At 37.6% G+C, this 15,047-nt stretch overlaps 1 protein-coding gene across 1 annotated transcript; it reads right to left on the minus strand.

Moving 5' to 3' along the window:
* Positions 1 to 6,625: 6,625 nt before the first annotated feature.
* On the minus strand, positions 6,626 to 10,708 carry LOC121368613 (protein SPEC3-like). The gene is made up of 3 exons (XM_041493352.1): positions 10,595 to 10,708; positions 9,195 to 9,377; positions 6,626 to 6,786 (listed from the first exon to the last, which is right to left on the minus strand). Exons 1-3 carry the CDS (start codon positions 10,701 to 10,703, stop codon positions 6,626 to 6,628), a joined length of 453 nt encoding a protein of 150 aa, XP_041349286.1. The 5' UTR covers positions 10,704 to 10,708.
* Between the last annotated feature and the right edge of the window lie 4,339 nt (positions 10,709 to 15,047).

Consider the following 15,047-nt stretch of genomic DNA (forward strand, 5'->3'; position numbering starts at 1 on the left):
AGCACATTAATTTTTTATCTTATCATCGGCTATTGGACGTCAAATATATGGTCATTCTGACACTGTTTTTTAGAGGAAACCCACTGTCGCCACATAGGCTACTCTTTTATGGCAGGCAGCAAGGGATCTTTTATTTGCACTTCCCACAGGCAGGATAGCACAAACTATGGTCTTTGTTGAACCAGTTATGGATCACTGGTCAGTGCAAGTGGTTTACACCTACCCATTGAGATTTGCGGAGCACTCACTCAGGGTTTGGAGTCCGTATCTGGATTAAAAATCCCATGCCTCGACTGGGATCCGAACCCAGTACCTACCAACCTGTAGACCAATGGCCTAACCACGATGCCACCGAGGCAGGTCCAGACATAGGTGAGTCTTGATCTCACTGCTATGGGTTTTAAGTCCAGACATGAGTGTAATCTTTAAAAGCCAAAATTCACATTTTATGATTTTCTTTCATCGTGACATTTGAGGTCAAATCTCACATGTACTGATTTTGACATATTAGATTATTATTTGTGACTTATTTAACTTTCAAAGTAGATACAAAATTAATAGTTATGATTTTCTGTTTCATGAGAATAAATATTTTGGACTTTTTTATTTAAATGTTACCGTAATATGAAAGTGACTAGTCTCAAATAAAAATATATGCATTTATTTAAATTTGCATTTATAGTTTTTTGAAGTATTCAAATGACTAGGTTTGTTTTTACACTGTTCTTGGTACAACAAACTTTTGAAATTGTTTCGCTGATATTTACAGGTGCAATCAGAATTATTTTAGGTCCACTGGTTGTTATTCCTTTAATGATTGTTATGGGCAAGTGTAATTGTAAGGTTAAACCACGGCAGTTAATTAACTGAATAGTTATTTTCATTTACATGTATTTTGTGTTGTTACATTGTTAGATTCATTTTGAAATGGTCTAAGGCAGTAAGTAGTGCTATCAGCGTGATCAAATTGATATACATGTATATTTATACAGTTTATTTGATTTTTGTTCACTTGTAAAACTTGTTTGTTTGAGGTTCATTATATTAATTATATTATATGTATTGAGAAAAAGGGCATTTTGAACAGCTTGCTTACTTATTTCCTGGAAACCAGGTGTAACAGCCCAATATATACCACCCACCCCCTCCTCTGCCAAACTATACCCGGGGTTAAAGTGGGCTAGCCTGTTTTATATCCCTAACCCTAACCCTCATTTTTCATTACTGACCTGTATACAAAATAAATAATAATAAACGCTTTAAAAGAAAAGCAACTATTGCTTTCATAAAAGAGAGGTATATTCTGGGCTAGCCTATTTTATACCCCGGGTATATTCTGGGCTAGTCCAGTTTATACCCTGGGTGTAGTTTGGCGGGGGGTATATTTTGGGCTATACACAGGGTCATGGTCAGATATCAGACAGATATCTGAAGTTGTAAACCTTAATGTAAATGTGTTCAGTACATCACAACCCCTGTAATTAAGAAAATGTCCATGACAGAAAAGGAAAAATAACATGTTATGGAAAAAAAATTTGAATATAGTCCACAATAAAAATAAGTTCCAGAGAGAATTAAAAACTCCCATGACATTGCTGATTGACATGGTCAGTTGCAGAGGGTGCATCAGGGTTCATACGGGTCATAGAAATCCTGGAGAGTTGAGGAATTTGCAGATGTCATTTCCAGGCCTGGGTCATCTTTGAATTATGATTTGGGTCATGGGAAATGAAAATTTGTTGAAAGTTATATTTTTCCAATTTCAAATAAACTCAATATGAGTGTAAATTTGCATCAGTTTATTGGAGAATTATGTTGATCATTAACAAATCCTTGAAAATTCTGCAGAAGGTCATGAAAAATGCATTTAAATAACCATCCCTATGCCTTGTACATATATATCAACGGCAATGGTTTTGCTGTCCTGTCGGTGGGAAAGTGCATATAAATTAAAACCCTTGCTGTTAATGCAAAGATGCAGCAGGTTTTTAATATATATAATCAGAATTGTCAAACGTTTGACATCCAATAGCCTGTATAATTAATAAATCAGTGTGCTCTAGTGGTGTTTTTAAACAAAACAAAATGGTCACAGAAAGTCTTGGAATTGGTTGCTAACAAAGTACATGTATCTGAACCTTAATAAATGTTGAGATGCAGAATCAAGTGCTAAGACAATCATTGTAGCCAGTCATCCAATGTTGAAGCTTTATAAAACATGGGATTGCTTTTTGAATCCCATCCATTACATATTCATGCTAGAGCCCTATAAATTGTAAAAACGAAAAGGAATTCCACTTTAAATAAAGGTAAAAATATAGCTTGTGCCCCCCCCCCACACTACAGCTTATGGCCCCCCCCCCCCCCCCCCCCCCCATTTGTATCATTCTTGTGGGCCTGTGCTATGTTGACAGGCAGGTAGCTCAAGTTAAATAAACAAGACATTGATGATGGTGACAAAGACCAAAATAAAGAAGCTGATGTAAATTAACCCTAATCTATAGTTTTTGTATTAATTACCATACAAGCATTATTGGTATGTGTGTTGAACTTGGTATTTTATATAGCTGTATATCATGTATTCACAGAGTACAGAATAAAAGTAATTATTTTATGCTATCACTTGGAAAGTATATAGAAGTTAACACCATGGATTCAAGGAATACAGTTTAAAAGTAATTATTTTGTTTTTACACTTGGAAACTACGGTAACATAACACCATTGATTGAACATACATGTATTTGAAGAATGATACTTAAAAAATAAAATTTAAAAAGTTGTTACCATTGTTGAAAAGAAGCTACAGATCTTTTTTTTATTATTTCTTTCTGGCAGAAACACTGATTATTTAACAATCAGTCTGTACCATTTGTAATAAGGGATATATCAAACTCCTTTTTACTTGGGGTTTTGCTTTGTTTGTTTCTTTGCATTTTCATTGAGGAGGGGGGGGGGGGGCTGTTAACAATTTATATTATTTCCAAATCCATGTGATTATGTATTTTCTCTAAAACATTATGTTATATTATATTTTCTGTGGTGGTAAAATTTTATCATTCATCATTTACAATTCATTGTTCAATGTTATGTTTGTCATTTTATTGTGCTATATTTAACATGTTACAGAATTAATTTAAACAAGAAGTAATTTAATTTTTTGTGTTCAAGCTTTCCTTCACCTCATGGCGCATGGTATATCTACTAAATATGTCATACGATATGTGGCTATAATCTGTTGGCCGATATAGTCTTGTGTTGCTGAGTTTACATGAAGTGAGGGGTGCTGGTGATGTTAATATGCCAGTTGCATGAAACGGAGATTAAAGTTTTTGGTGCATTGTGGTTTGTTTGTTGTTTTTACTTCCACCAGTTAGTGTGACCAGTATCTTTTTTCTTTGTATTATTATTATTATTTTAATCCTGGGTGTAAAAACTGCTTTAATAAATTTCGAATTCACGCAATCTGATTAAAATTAGCTCTACTGGTCTAATTTTAATTAGATTGGGGTTAACAGTGCCTACAATAGGCGTGTTGTGTGCAGGGGGAGAGCAAATTTTCATGTTATTTTTTTTTCAATATATTTCCCAATGAAGCATTGACTCGATCCTCCTCTCCCACCCACAAAACCCCCCAAAACCCACACCATACAAACAACGAAAAAAACCCCACCCAAACTTTATTCACCAGTCTAGACCACCTCTGCAAACGTTCACGCACACACGCCTGCTTCGAACTAATTGCAGTGGGGGGGGGGGGGGGGGGGGTGATTAGCTCATTCAGTTTTAAAGGGAGGCGAACACACTATACCAGATTCAGGGGCAAGATCTAGCTCAATCGCTCTAGGTGCTTTGATTGAACCCCCTCAGTGGACCCATTCCCAACCAGTGCCCCATAACTGGTATATTAAAGCCCATGGTATTTGCAGTCCTGTGAGTGAAAATCCAATATTCATGACGGAATACGGAAAGATTTGTTTTACTAGTCATTTGGAAAATCAAGAATTTCAGAATGGCGTCTATCTCGAGCTGTGAAGAGTTGCATCCACGAAAGATCCAGTTACATACATGTACGTGTATACCAACTGCAAACGAACATCATAGTGAGACCATCTAAATAGTGTGATAAAATACGCATACACATTACAACCAACAACAACACAGCATCGAAATAACAATTTATCACAGATGAAACAATTTAAAATTTAAATCATGGTAATGTAACTAATTAAGTTACTCATTACATTGTAAAATTGTAAAAATATTATCATTACACACATTTTGCAATGTAATCGGTTATATTCCCATTGCTCTGCCAATTTTAATTATTAAAGTACATATTGCTTTTATTTCATATTTTGGTACAAAATGTATCTATACGTATATGTATAAGACTTGCAAACACGTGTGATGTGGTGGCCACTTTATGGAAAATCATAACAACGTTGTTACCCTAGCACCACGTCGAGGAATAGTAACATTTGCAAATGTTAGTTAAAAAACAAAAGAAGAAAACTAAAATAATATACATTTCTTACAAACCCGTTGGTGAGAACAACATTCGTTATATATATGTGAGTCAGCAATTTCAAGACATACGATTGGCTGCTTCAAGGTCGCCAATACCATACACTCAATGGAAACGCATCATTATCGAAATCGATTACACTGTGATGCGTAAGTTAGCTGGGTTGTAAATAACGTTTAGTTAAAAAAAATATGTTAAAATTTGTTAAAACGTGGTTTTTGAGGATATGTAAGAAACAGAATAATACATTCGTGTCCGTTAGATACCATTTATCTTACAACTCGTTGTTTAAAATGTATCGTTAGATACATTTTAAAACAGCTCATTGTAAGATAAATGATATCTAACGGCCTCTCATGTATTATTCGCTAATTACATCATACATACACTAGGGTGCATTTAACGCAGTTAGAATTATACTTTTCTTTACTTCACAGAACCTCTGTTTACATTTGTTGTCCATCACAATCACAGGGGAGAAGTGACAGATATATTACAATAAAAAATATGAATGTATTACGATTAATTAATCTTGCATGTGTGTGACTGTGTGTGTGTATATATATGTGTGTGTATGTGTGCGTGTACCTGTGTTCAACTCAAATCTTACACATTTTAACATTATGCCTACTTATTCATTAACAGAATCATTCATTTCAAACAATGTATTAAAAGTCACACACACACACACACACACACACACACACACACACACACACACACACACACACATATACACATTCTTAAAAAAAAAAGGGGAACCTGATATATATTAATGTTAATATCAACTGTTAGACCGAACATATGTTTTGACCACAGACATCCTAGTAAAGAACGTTCAGGTCTGTTTATCAACACATCGAAACACATTCCATAGTTTGCACATGCATCACGCAGTTGCCCCGTACACGTGCGTGGGGTGTCATTCTCGATTTTGACAATTTCTAGGAAGGTCCATTAATCACTGTGGAACATTATTTCTGTTAATCGTTTTCATTCTGTTGATCATACAGTTGTTATTGTTTTGTTTTTAGTCATTTGCGATTTACTGATAAAAGACACGTCAATTTTTAAATTTCACTTCTGACCCCAATCGTCCTTCAAGATCTTTGGTGGTCATAAAACCTACTGTAATACAGAACAACCGGTTGTAATGTTTGCCCAATTAATTCACTATTATCATATAACCATTCCCCACAGCTAATATAGCTTACAATTTTGACAATTGTAAATTCTTATTAGAGTTTCCCTACTTTTTATATACCGGTATATATCAACGTTTGGTCGTAAAATATGGGAGAAAAATAACATTGGACATGGGCTAATCCATTTAATAAGATAACATGATGTATTTATCATGCAGAATATAATAATAGGCTGGTGACGGTTCTTGCTGGCTCCAACCAACACCAAGGGCCCCCGGCTGTCTGTGGTTGTAAAGACATGTATAGTTTGGTGATGGTGGCTCGCCACAGATATCTCGACATTTAGACGAGAGGGAGAAAAACATTGGCGAAAAGCAATAAAGGACAATTAATTAATTTAGACTTGATAACATGATCTGTTCATCTTGGAGAATATGCTGGTGGTTGGTCTTGCACACCCCAGGCTGGCTGTGGTTGTGAATACATGCTTTGGTGATGGTAGCTTGCACATATATATTTGGGCAAACTTGGGCAAAAAACATCACAGGACAATCCATTAATTTAGACTGTTAATATCATGATTTGTTCATCTTAGAGAATATGGTGGTGGTAGACCTTGCTCACCCCAGAGTGGTTGTGGATACACACTTTGTTAATGTGGCTGGCCACATATATATATATATATATATGGTATTGATGTTTGGTCGAGAAAAAAACTAGGGAGAAAAGCAACACAGAACAATCCATTAATTTATGCACACCCTAGGCTTGCTGTGGTTGTATATACATACTTTGGTGATGGTGTCTTGCCACATACATCTGGTATCAGACGTTTAATCAAGTAAAAAATGCATAGGCGAAAAGCAACACAGGACAATCCATTAATTTCTAAAGACTGTTGATATCATGATTTGTTTATCTTGGAGATTATGCTGGTGGTAGGTCTTCCACACCCTACGCTGGCTGTGATGGATACACAATTTGGTGATGGTGACTTGACATATATTGGCTGTTCTCCACGTGGCCAGTTTCCTGGCCTTGACCTGGTTGTTGAACTACTATCGACGGTATTACGTGGGCTGTCGCTGACAGCGGTGAGACTTGGGAATATTTGACTGAAAAAAAGTGAAGTAGTGTTGTAAGTAAATGTACGGAAGCGTATTAGTGCCATCACATACAATAAAATAATTCTATTTTCCAACATTTAAACTTGGAAAAATCAAGTTTAATCTTGGAAAGATCAACTTATAATCTTGGAAAGATCAACTTTAATCTTGGAAAAATCAACTTTAATTTTGGAAAAATCAACAACCTTTAATATATTGAATAACAATACAAAGAAATATCACACTATTGTATTAAACAGAGACACATACCAACATTAAAGTTGATTTTTCCAAGATTAAAGTTGATTTTTCCAAGATTATATGTAGGCAAATAGAATTATTTTATTGCGTTTGGTGGCACTAATACGCTTCCGTATAAATGAAATTATTTGGATGTGATATTTTTGGGGCATGTAATTCAAGGTATAATCTTTACATTTCATAAGAAAAATTAAGAAATATTTTAGGTCATTATCCAACACTGAGACTGATCTCCTAACATATTTGTCTGTCTGGTGATAACTGTCGCCTGAGCTGTTAACTAGACGTCATGATCACAGGCGTCAGAATATGGCAACGTTTTCTAGCCACATAAGCCTAATCTCAAAAGCTAGGTCTGGTGAGTCTGGCTGTGTCAAAATATAGCACGTGCTCTATGTCGTCAGAAGATGGCAGCGTTTTCTAGCCACCTAAGCCAAATCTCAAAAGCTGGGTCTGGTGAGTCTGGCTCTTATCGAAATACAGCGCATGTTCTATATCGTCTAATACCATATCTCTAGATAGCGCCAGCACAAACACGGTGTCTTTTGTCACGTTCAATTCAATGCGATTTTTGTTTGTTTTGTTTTTGTTTTGTTTTTTGTCTTTTCGACTGGTACCATACTCGCCAGACCCAGATCCATTTCCAGTGTGTTTTAGGCCCTAGCTTCAGACTTGGAGTACCAGTACCAGTACCCAACCGACCACCATCCCCTAAACCCGACAATTACCACCTCTTTGACGCCTATTGTGATACTTATTTGACGTTTCCAAGAATCCCAGGCCCCAGATACAGCTTCATATTCAGCCAAGAAGAAAGAAGCCATCACTACTTACGTGACATTCGCAGGAATCCCAGGACCCAGATACAGCTTCATATTCAGCCAAGAAGAAAGAAGCCATTACTACTTACGTGACATTCGCAGGAATCCCAGGCCCCAGATACAGCTTCATATTCAGCCAAGAAGAAAGAAGCCATCACTACTTACATGACATTCGCAGGAATCCCAGGCCCCAGATACAGCTTCATATTCAGCCGAGCAGAAAGAAGCCATCACTACTTACTTGATATTTCCAAGAATCCCAGGCCCCAGATATAGCTTCATATGCAGTCGAGCAGAAAGAAGCCATCACTACTTGACATTTCCAAGAATCTCCAGGCCCCAGATACTGCTTCATATCAGCCGAGCAGAAATAAGCCATTACTACTTACTTGACATTTCCAAGAACCACGGCCCCAGATACAGCTTCATATTCAGCCGAGCAGAAAGAAGCCATCACTACTTGACATTTCCAAGAATCCCAGGCCCCCGATACAGCTTCATATTCAGTCGAGCAGACAGAAGCCATCACTCCTTACTTGACATTCCCAGGAATCCCAGGACCCAGATACAGCTTCATATCCAGTCGAGCAGAAGGAAGCCATCACTACTTACTTGACATTTCCAAGAATCCCAGGCCCCACATACAGCTTCATATGCAGCCGAGCAGAAAGAAGCCATCAATACTTACTTGACATTCCCAGGAATCCCAGGCCCCACATACAGCTCCAGCCTGCAGAAAGAAGTCATCACCACTTACTTGACATTCCCAGGAATCCGAGGCCCCAGATACAGCTTCATATTCAGCCGAGCAGAAAGAAGCCATCACTACCTACTTGACATTTCCAAGAATCCCAGGTCCCACATAGTTTCATATTCAGCCGAGCAGAAAGAAGCCATCATCACATATTTGACAGTCCCAGGAATCCCAGGCCCCAGATACAGCTCCAGCCGGCAGAAAGAAGCCATCACTACGTACTTGACATTTCCAAGAATCCCAGGCCCCAGATACAGCTTCATATTCAGCCGAGCAGAAAGAAGCCATCACTACTTACTTGACATTCCCAGGAATCCCAGGCCCCAGATACAGCTTCGTATGCAGCCGTGCAGAAAGAAGCCATCACTACTTACTTGACATTCCCAGGAATCCCAGGCTCCAGATATAGCTCCAGCATGCAGAAAGAAGCCATCATCACTTACTTGACATTCTCAGGAATCCCAGGCCCCAGATACAGCTCCAGCCTGCAGAAGGAAGCCATCACCACTTACTTGACATTCTCAGGAATTCCAGGCCTCAGATACAGCTACAGCCTGCAGTAAGAAGCCATCATCACTTACTGGACATTCCCAGGAATCCCAGGCCCCAGATACAGCTCCATATCCAGCCGAGCAGAAAGACGCCGAGGGTGAGAAGCTGAAGCAAGCCCACGGCGAAACCTATGCAGCAGGATGCACACCTCAGACCTACACCCATGTCGTCCTGGGCGTAACACAGGGAGGTGAACCCCGCCAAGACCGTCCCTACAACGGCAAACAGTAGTTCCGTCCTGTAAAACTCTTTAAAGTTAATGTTTGTTTTATTTAGCGATACCACTAGACATAAGCGTACGAGACGTGGGAGGGGGAACTGTCCCTCCAGGGCAAGAGCAAATTCTCACATTCGGGCAAAAAAGCTAGAGATATTGCAACCCAATATAGCCCTTTGGCAGTAATGCTAATATGAATAAATGTGGGGTTTTTTTTATCCACATTCGGGCATTTACGTTTAATTCTAGCAAAAATCAGCCTGACCCCACCCCCCTCCACCACCACCATCACCCACCACCACCCCCCACAAGTTGATAATCAGTAATATTTATAAAACGAGTCCACACTGTATTCAAAAAATAGACAAATTGTTCAACAATTCATCAAAATGTAATATTTTAAGGTATTTAACAGATACTTTTTGTTTACAATATTATCTGAGGATATCATTAAATATTTGTTATTCATCTCTTATCACAAAATTTCGTGTTTCATCGCACCAATTACTCATTGAATAAGGAAGGTATTGTGGAACTGAACGATCACAGAGAAAATGTATGTGTAATCTGGATAACATTGAAGATGAATTTCATTTTATTTTAATATATCCATTGTATTTGCATATTTGCGTATTGTATGTAAAAAAAATACTACTGGTTAAGACCGTCTGTTTTTAAATTAATACAATTACTGTCTGTTCAGAATAGAAATCAACTTTGTAACCTTGGAAAATATTTAAAACATGCATTACATTTAAGATCGCAACATGTATAACTGGCCATCCTCCAAATACAAATCCACTTGTTTATGTTTATGCTGATGATTATTTATATATATAACTTATAATATTGTACATACTTGTATGCTTATGAGCCACACGGCTTAAAGTAAATAAACTACTAAACTACTGAACAACAAATAAATCTGATCGCTGCCTGTTTTTGTTTCCATCATTGTACTAAACAAAAAATGAATATACAGGCGCGGATTCAGGCGGGGGCCTAAGCAGCCTGACCCCACACCACACCCTATTTGTTGGTCAAACAATATATATATATATATATATATTATAGAATACAAAAAAAATAAATTGCAAACTTATCCCGTCCATCTGTCAAGGACCTTCACATTCTATTTTCAAAACCAACAACGTGTTTTGGGCCCCCTCTAATAAAACATTCTGGATCGGCTTTTGGTATATAACAGCTTACCCGATCCTGGAATGAGAAAGTTGAGAGCACAGCACGCGATGGCCATTGGCAATGGAATAGCAGGCACTGTTAGTCTCTCGTTCATTTTCCTGCCGTCTCCTTTAATCATACTGCCGTCGGTTCCGAGTCCACTGATTAAATCTCGGCTTCCGCGTACATATTGATTGTCGCTTCCAAAACAGTCTTTGTAATTATTATCTTCGTATATCTACAACAGAAACTAAGATTCTACCATACTCAATTATGTTGCAGCGTGGAAACGTTTTCGGTCTGTTGAACATTAATTTTCAACTAACTGTATGTTTCATAATAAAAATTAATAATTTTCTTACACACCTGTTGGCGAGAACATCATTCGTTATTTATGATAACACACACACACTAATTAATAACACATAATATGTTATACTAGCGGTATCGATTTAGCGACATACGATTACGACTGGCTGCTCTTAGGTGATGTCGCGGTTACCACAATCGTATCATTTAATGAAAAAACCCACGATCAGAATTGATTTCCAGTAAGTAGTGATCCCTTGCTACTAATGGAAAAATGTAGCGGGTTCCCTCTCGAAGACTTAATGTCGAAATTACCAAATGTCTGACATCCAATAGCCGATGATTAACAGATCAATGTGCTCTAGTGGTGCTGTTTATGTCACATAAGTCTGTGCGGTATACAAGTCTGCGCGTGTTAGTTACGTTACATTACGTTTTTAATTAATAAAACAAATGTAAAACAACACATCTTGATTGTGAATATATGTATAAAACTGATAGATAACAATTTGACTGAATAAAATTCTGAATGAATGCACTAAACGCACATTTTTGCCATCCTCGATCAAAGTGTATTTGTATCACCTGTCAAACACATTTGTCGGTCACTGCTGTTATGATCGACCTTGCATGTCAACTTGCTGCAGCACATACCTTATTGTAATTTATGAACCCATAAATGAAATGTATGTTTTATTTTATCTGTTAACGTAAACATCCAAGCATACTTTGAATTTCCCTCCGAGTGACACAAGCAATATGTATTGTGGCGGTAAAACAAATATTTTTAAAGATAGATTTTTGCCGTTAAAATATAACACAAATGCTTAGGTGCGCAGACTTTAGTGCCACAAGTGTATACCATTTCCCAAAGACAGGACAGCACATTATACTGCCTTTAATATACCTGTCGTGGTGCACTGGTTGGAACGAGAAATAGCCCAATGTCTTCAAAGGAAATCCGTTACATCTTCCAATGAAGAGCAGTGGATATTTTATATATGTGCACTTTCCCACGGACAGGACAGCACATTCCACCGCTTTTAATATACTTTTCGCGGGGCGTTGGTTAGAAGGGGAAAACCAATCAGACAGACTAATCTAAATAAGCCTATAATGTAGAGTGATGTTGGGGTATCTTGTTTTATTTAATATTTATACATTTGCATTTGTTTTGTTTATCCAGTGCACCACGACTGGCACATCAAAGGCCGTGGTATGTGCTATCCTGTCCATGGAATGGTGCATATAAAAGATCCCTTGCTGCCAATCGAAAAGAGTAGCCCATGAAGTGGCGACAGCGGGTTTCCTCTCTCTATATATGTGTGGTCCTTAACCATATGTCCGATCGTAAGTAAAATGTGTTGAGTGCGTCGTTAAATAAATCATTTCTTTCCTTCTTATTGTTGTTTGTTTATACTTATTTTCGTGCTTATATCCAATTAAGGTCCAATCACGCTGTTCTGGGAACACACATCAGGTTTCTGGACTGAAGGGTTAGTTGTTAGTAGTTAGAGAGAGGTCAGCGTAGTGGCCTTAAGCAAATCTGATTGAGATCACCTAATTTTAATCAGATTGTCCTTACACCTACCCATTGAGTCGTTTAACTAGCTTAACCACTACACAGCCGAGGTCGGTTCACTGTGTTTCATTTCAATTATTGTCGTGTTTATATTCAATTAAGGTTCAAGCACGCCGTTCTGGGCACACACACACCTCAGACATCGGGGCTGTCTGTCCAGGACAGTGGGTTAGTTGTTAGTGGTTAGTGAGAGAGAAGAGGGTGTAGTGGTCTTACACCTACCCATTGAGCCCTTAAAGGGACATTCCTGAGTTTGCTGCAAATTTTAAGATGTTATCGACTAACGATTGTAATTACATATCAAATATATTTTTCTGCATAAAATATTAGTGGCTGTATATTAAACGTGTTTCTGATCGTTCTAATATTTGTACTAGGTTAAATTTCATTTTATTTCCTAAAATCCAGTTTGTGCTTCTTACAAATATTAAGACGACCAGAAACATATTGAATATACATACACTGGTATTGTAAACCAGAAAATATATTTAATATGTAAGTTTAATCGTAGAAATATTTTATTAGTCTGAAACATCTTACAATGCAGCAAACTCAGGAATGTCCTTTTAAAAACTCGCTCTGGGTTGGAACCGGTACCGGGCTGCGAACTCTATACCTACCAGCCTGTAGTCCGATAACTTGGCCGCGACCCCACCGAGACCGGTTCACTGCATTTATACATGCACATCTATAATGTACTAATCTAAATTTACAATGTGCGTCTACCCAATACATAACCACTTACCTAAATAAGACTCAAAAGCAGAGTGCCGTTGTCAGGTTATATTATTAGCAGGTGTTCTGTTGTACCTGTTCTACGTTTTCTAACACCGTGCCAACGTCGTTCTGCTGTGCCTCTCAGTCCGGTGTACATGTAAAGCGCACATACAGAACAATAGGACAATGGATTGTTAGCTATTTGTTTTACATACGCTCCTAATAAGCCTAGAGATGTGCGTTTGTCACATCCCAGAGACGTCACGAATCACGTAGATCGTAGGTCTTTGGAAGATCGTCTAATTACGATCTTTGTCTACAAAACTACAGTCTTTGTACAAGATCGTAATACTAAACTATGTCATCGGTGTATTTTGATTGTATCATAACAGCCGAGTGTGCAAGACTTTATGCAGGGGACAGGGGTAGAGAGCTGAAGAGCTTGAGTACTCCTAGATGAATACTAGAATATATTTTGAAAATTGGTTGAGAACTGATAGTTCTGCTACAATTGCATAAAAAGAATATTTTCATCGACCAATGCTTATCTCGTGCACTCCTAAAGTTCTCCTACAATTAAATGCAAATTAAAATTTGTTTTAATGTCTTTTATACATGTACGATTTTGTTACAATTTAATAATTTGGCCAGAAAGGAACTATTTTTACAAAAAAAAATGTTCCTGGTTATTGCGCAAGGGGACATGGGGTTGTGAGGTGAAAAGCCCCTAAGGCGCATTAATCCAGCTGGTACTATTCTGTGGAAAAGCCAAGCTACACGAGGTACGTGGTTATTTATCAAACCATTCTTATTTTTGACCCACCACCTTCCCTCACTTCACCACCTTTAACCTATGGCAGTTTACATGATATAAGTTTGTGATGTACATGTACAGTGATGGTCATTTATGCATTGTTTTTAAACATGTTAATCTTGTATGAATGTAACTATGTGTATGCAATATTGTTTTAACCATGTTATATTATGTCTAAAGGTAAACATATGTGTATGCAATTTAGTTGTGGGTAGGCGTTTGTTCACAACCCCACCTTACTCATCACAAAGATTGGAGTATAAACATACGTTTGTTCTGAACCCCACCTAAGACCATTCTTTACTCATCACAAAGATTGGAGTATAAACATACGTTTTGTATACTCTGTGTTACATATTTACATGTCATGTAACTAACTCTGTCGTTTTAAATAAACGGCCTTTTCAGTTACAATCCGCCTGTCTCCTGTTTTGTTTATCATTGGTCTTACAAGTTTGCTCTCTTTTGGATCCTGTATAAATACACGTTTGTTTTGTTTAACGACACCAGTAGAGCCTATTGATTTATTAATCATCGGCTAATGGATGTCAAACATTTGGTATTTAGAGGAAACCCGCTACATTTTTCCATTAGAATCAAGGGATCCTTTATATGCAGTTTCCCTAAAGACATGACTTACCGCGAACTTAGATATACCAGTTGTGGCGTCAAATGTTGACACCCAATAGCCGATAATTAATTAATCAATGTGCTCCGGTGGTGTCGTTAAACAAAACGAACTTTACTTTTTTCAAACATGGATCTGTGCAAAACCAACATGCGAACTCTTTGCGCGCTATATACTGCTACCCAAGGAACCAACGATTAATTAATAATCCCTGGCTTGGACCGTTGACTCAAAACTGTGTGCTTGAACCGTAACTGGTTAAGATTGTTTAAGTACTGGATGTTCTGAAAGCACATGTAGATAAAACATCCTAGCCGGATTTTAATAACCCCTCCCCCTAAAATCCCCACAAAAAAACAACACCAAACAAACGAACAAACAAAAAAACCCCAAACAACCAACCTTTAACTTCTGTGATAGCACTGGTTTCGTC

Source organism: Gigantopelta aegis, chromosome 3, assembly GCF_016097555.1.
Source record: "Gigantopelta aegis isolate Gae_Host chromosome 3, Gae_host_genome, whole genome shotgun sequence".
NCBI lineage: Eukaryota > Metazoa > Mollusca > Gastropoda > Neomphalida > Peltospiridae > Gigantopelta > Gigantopelta aegis.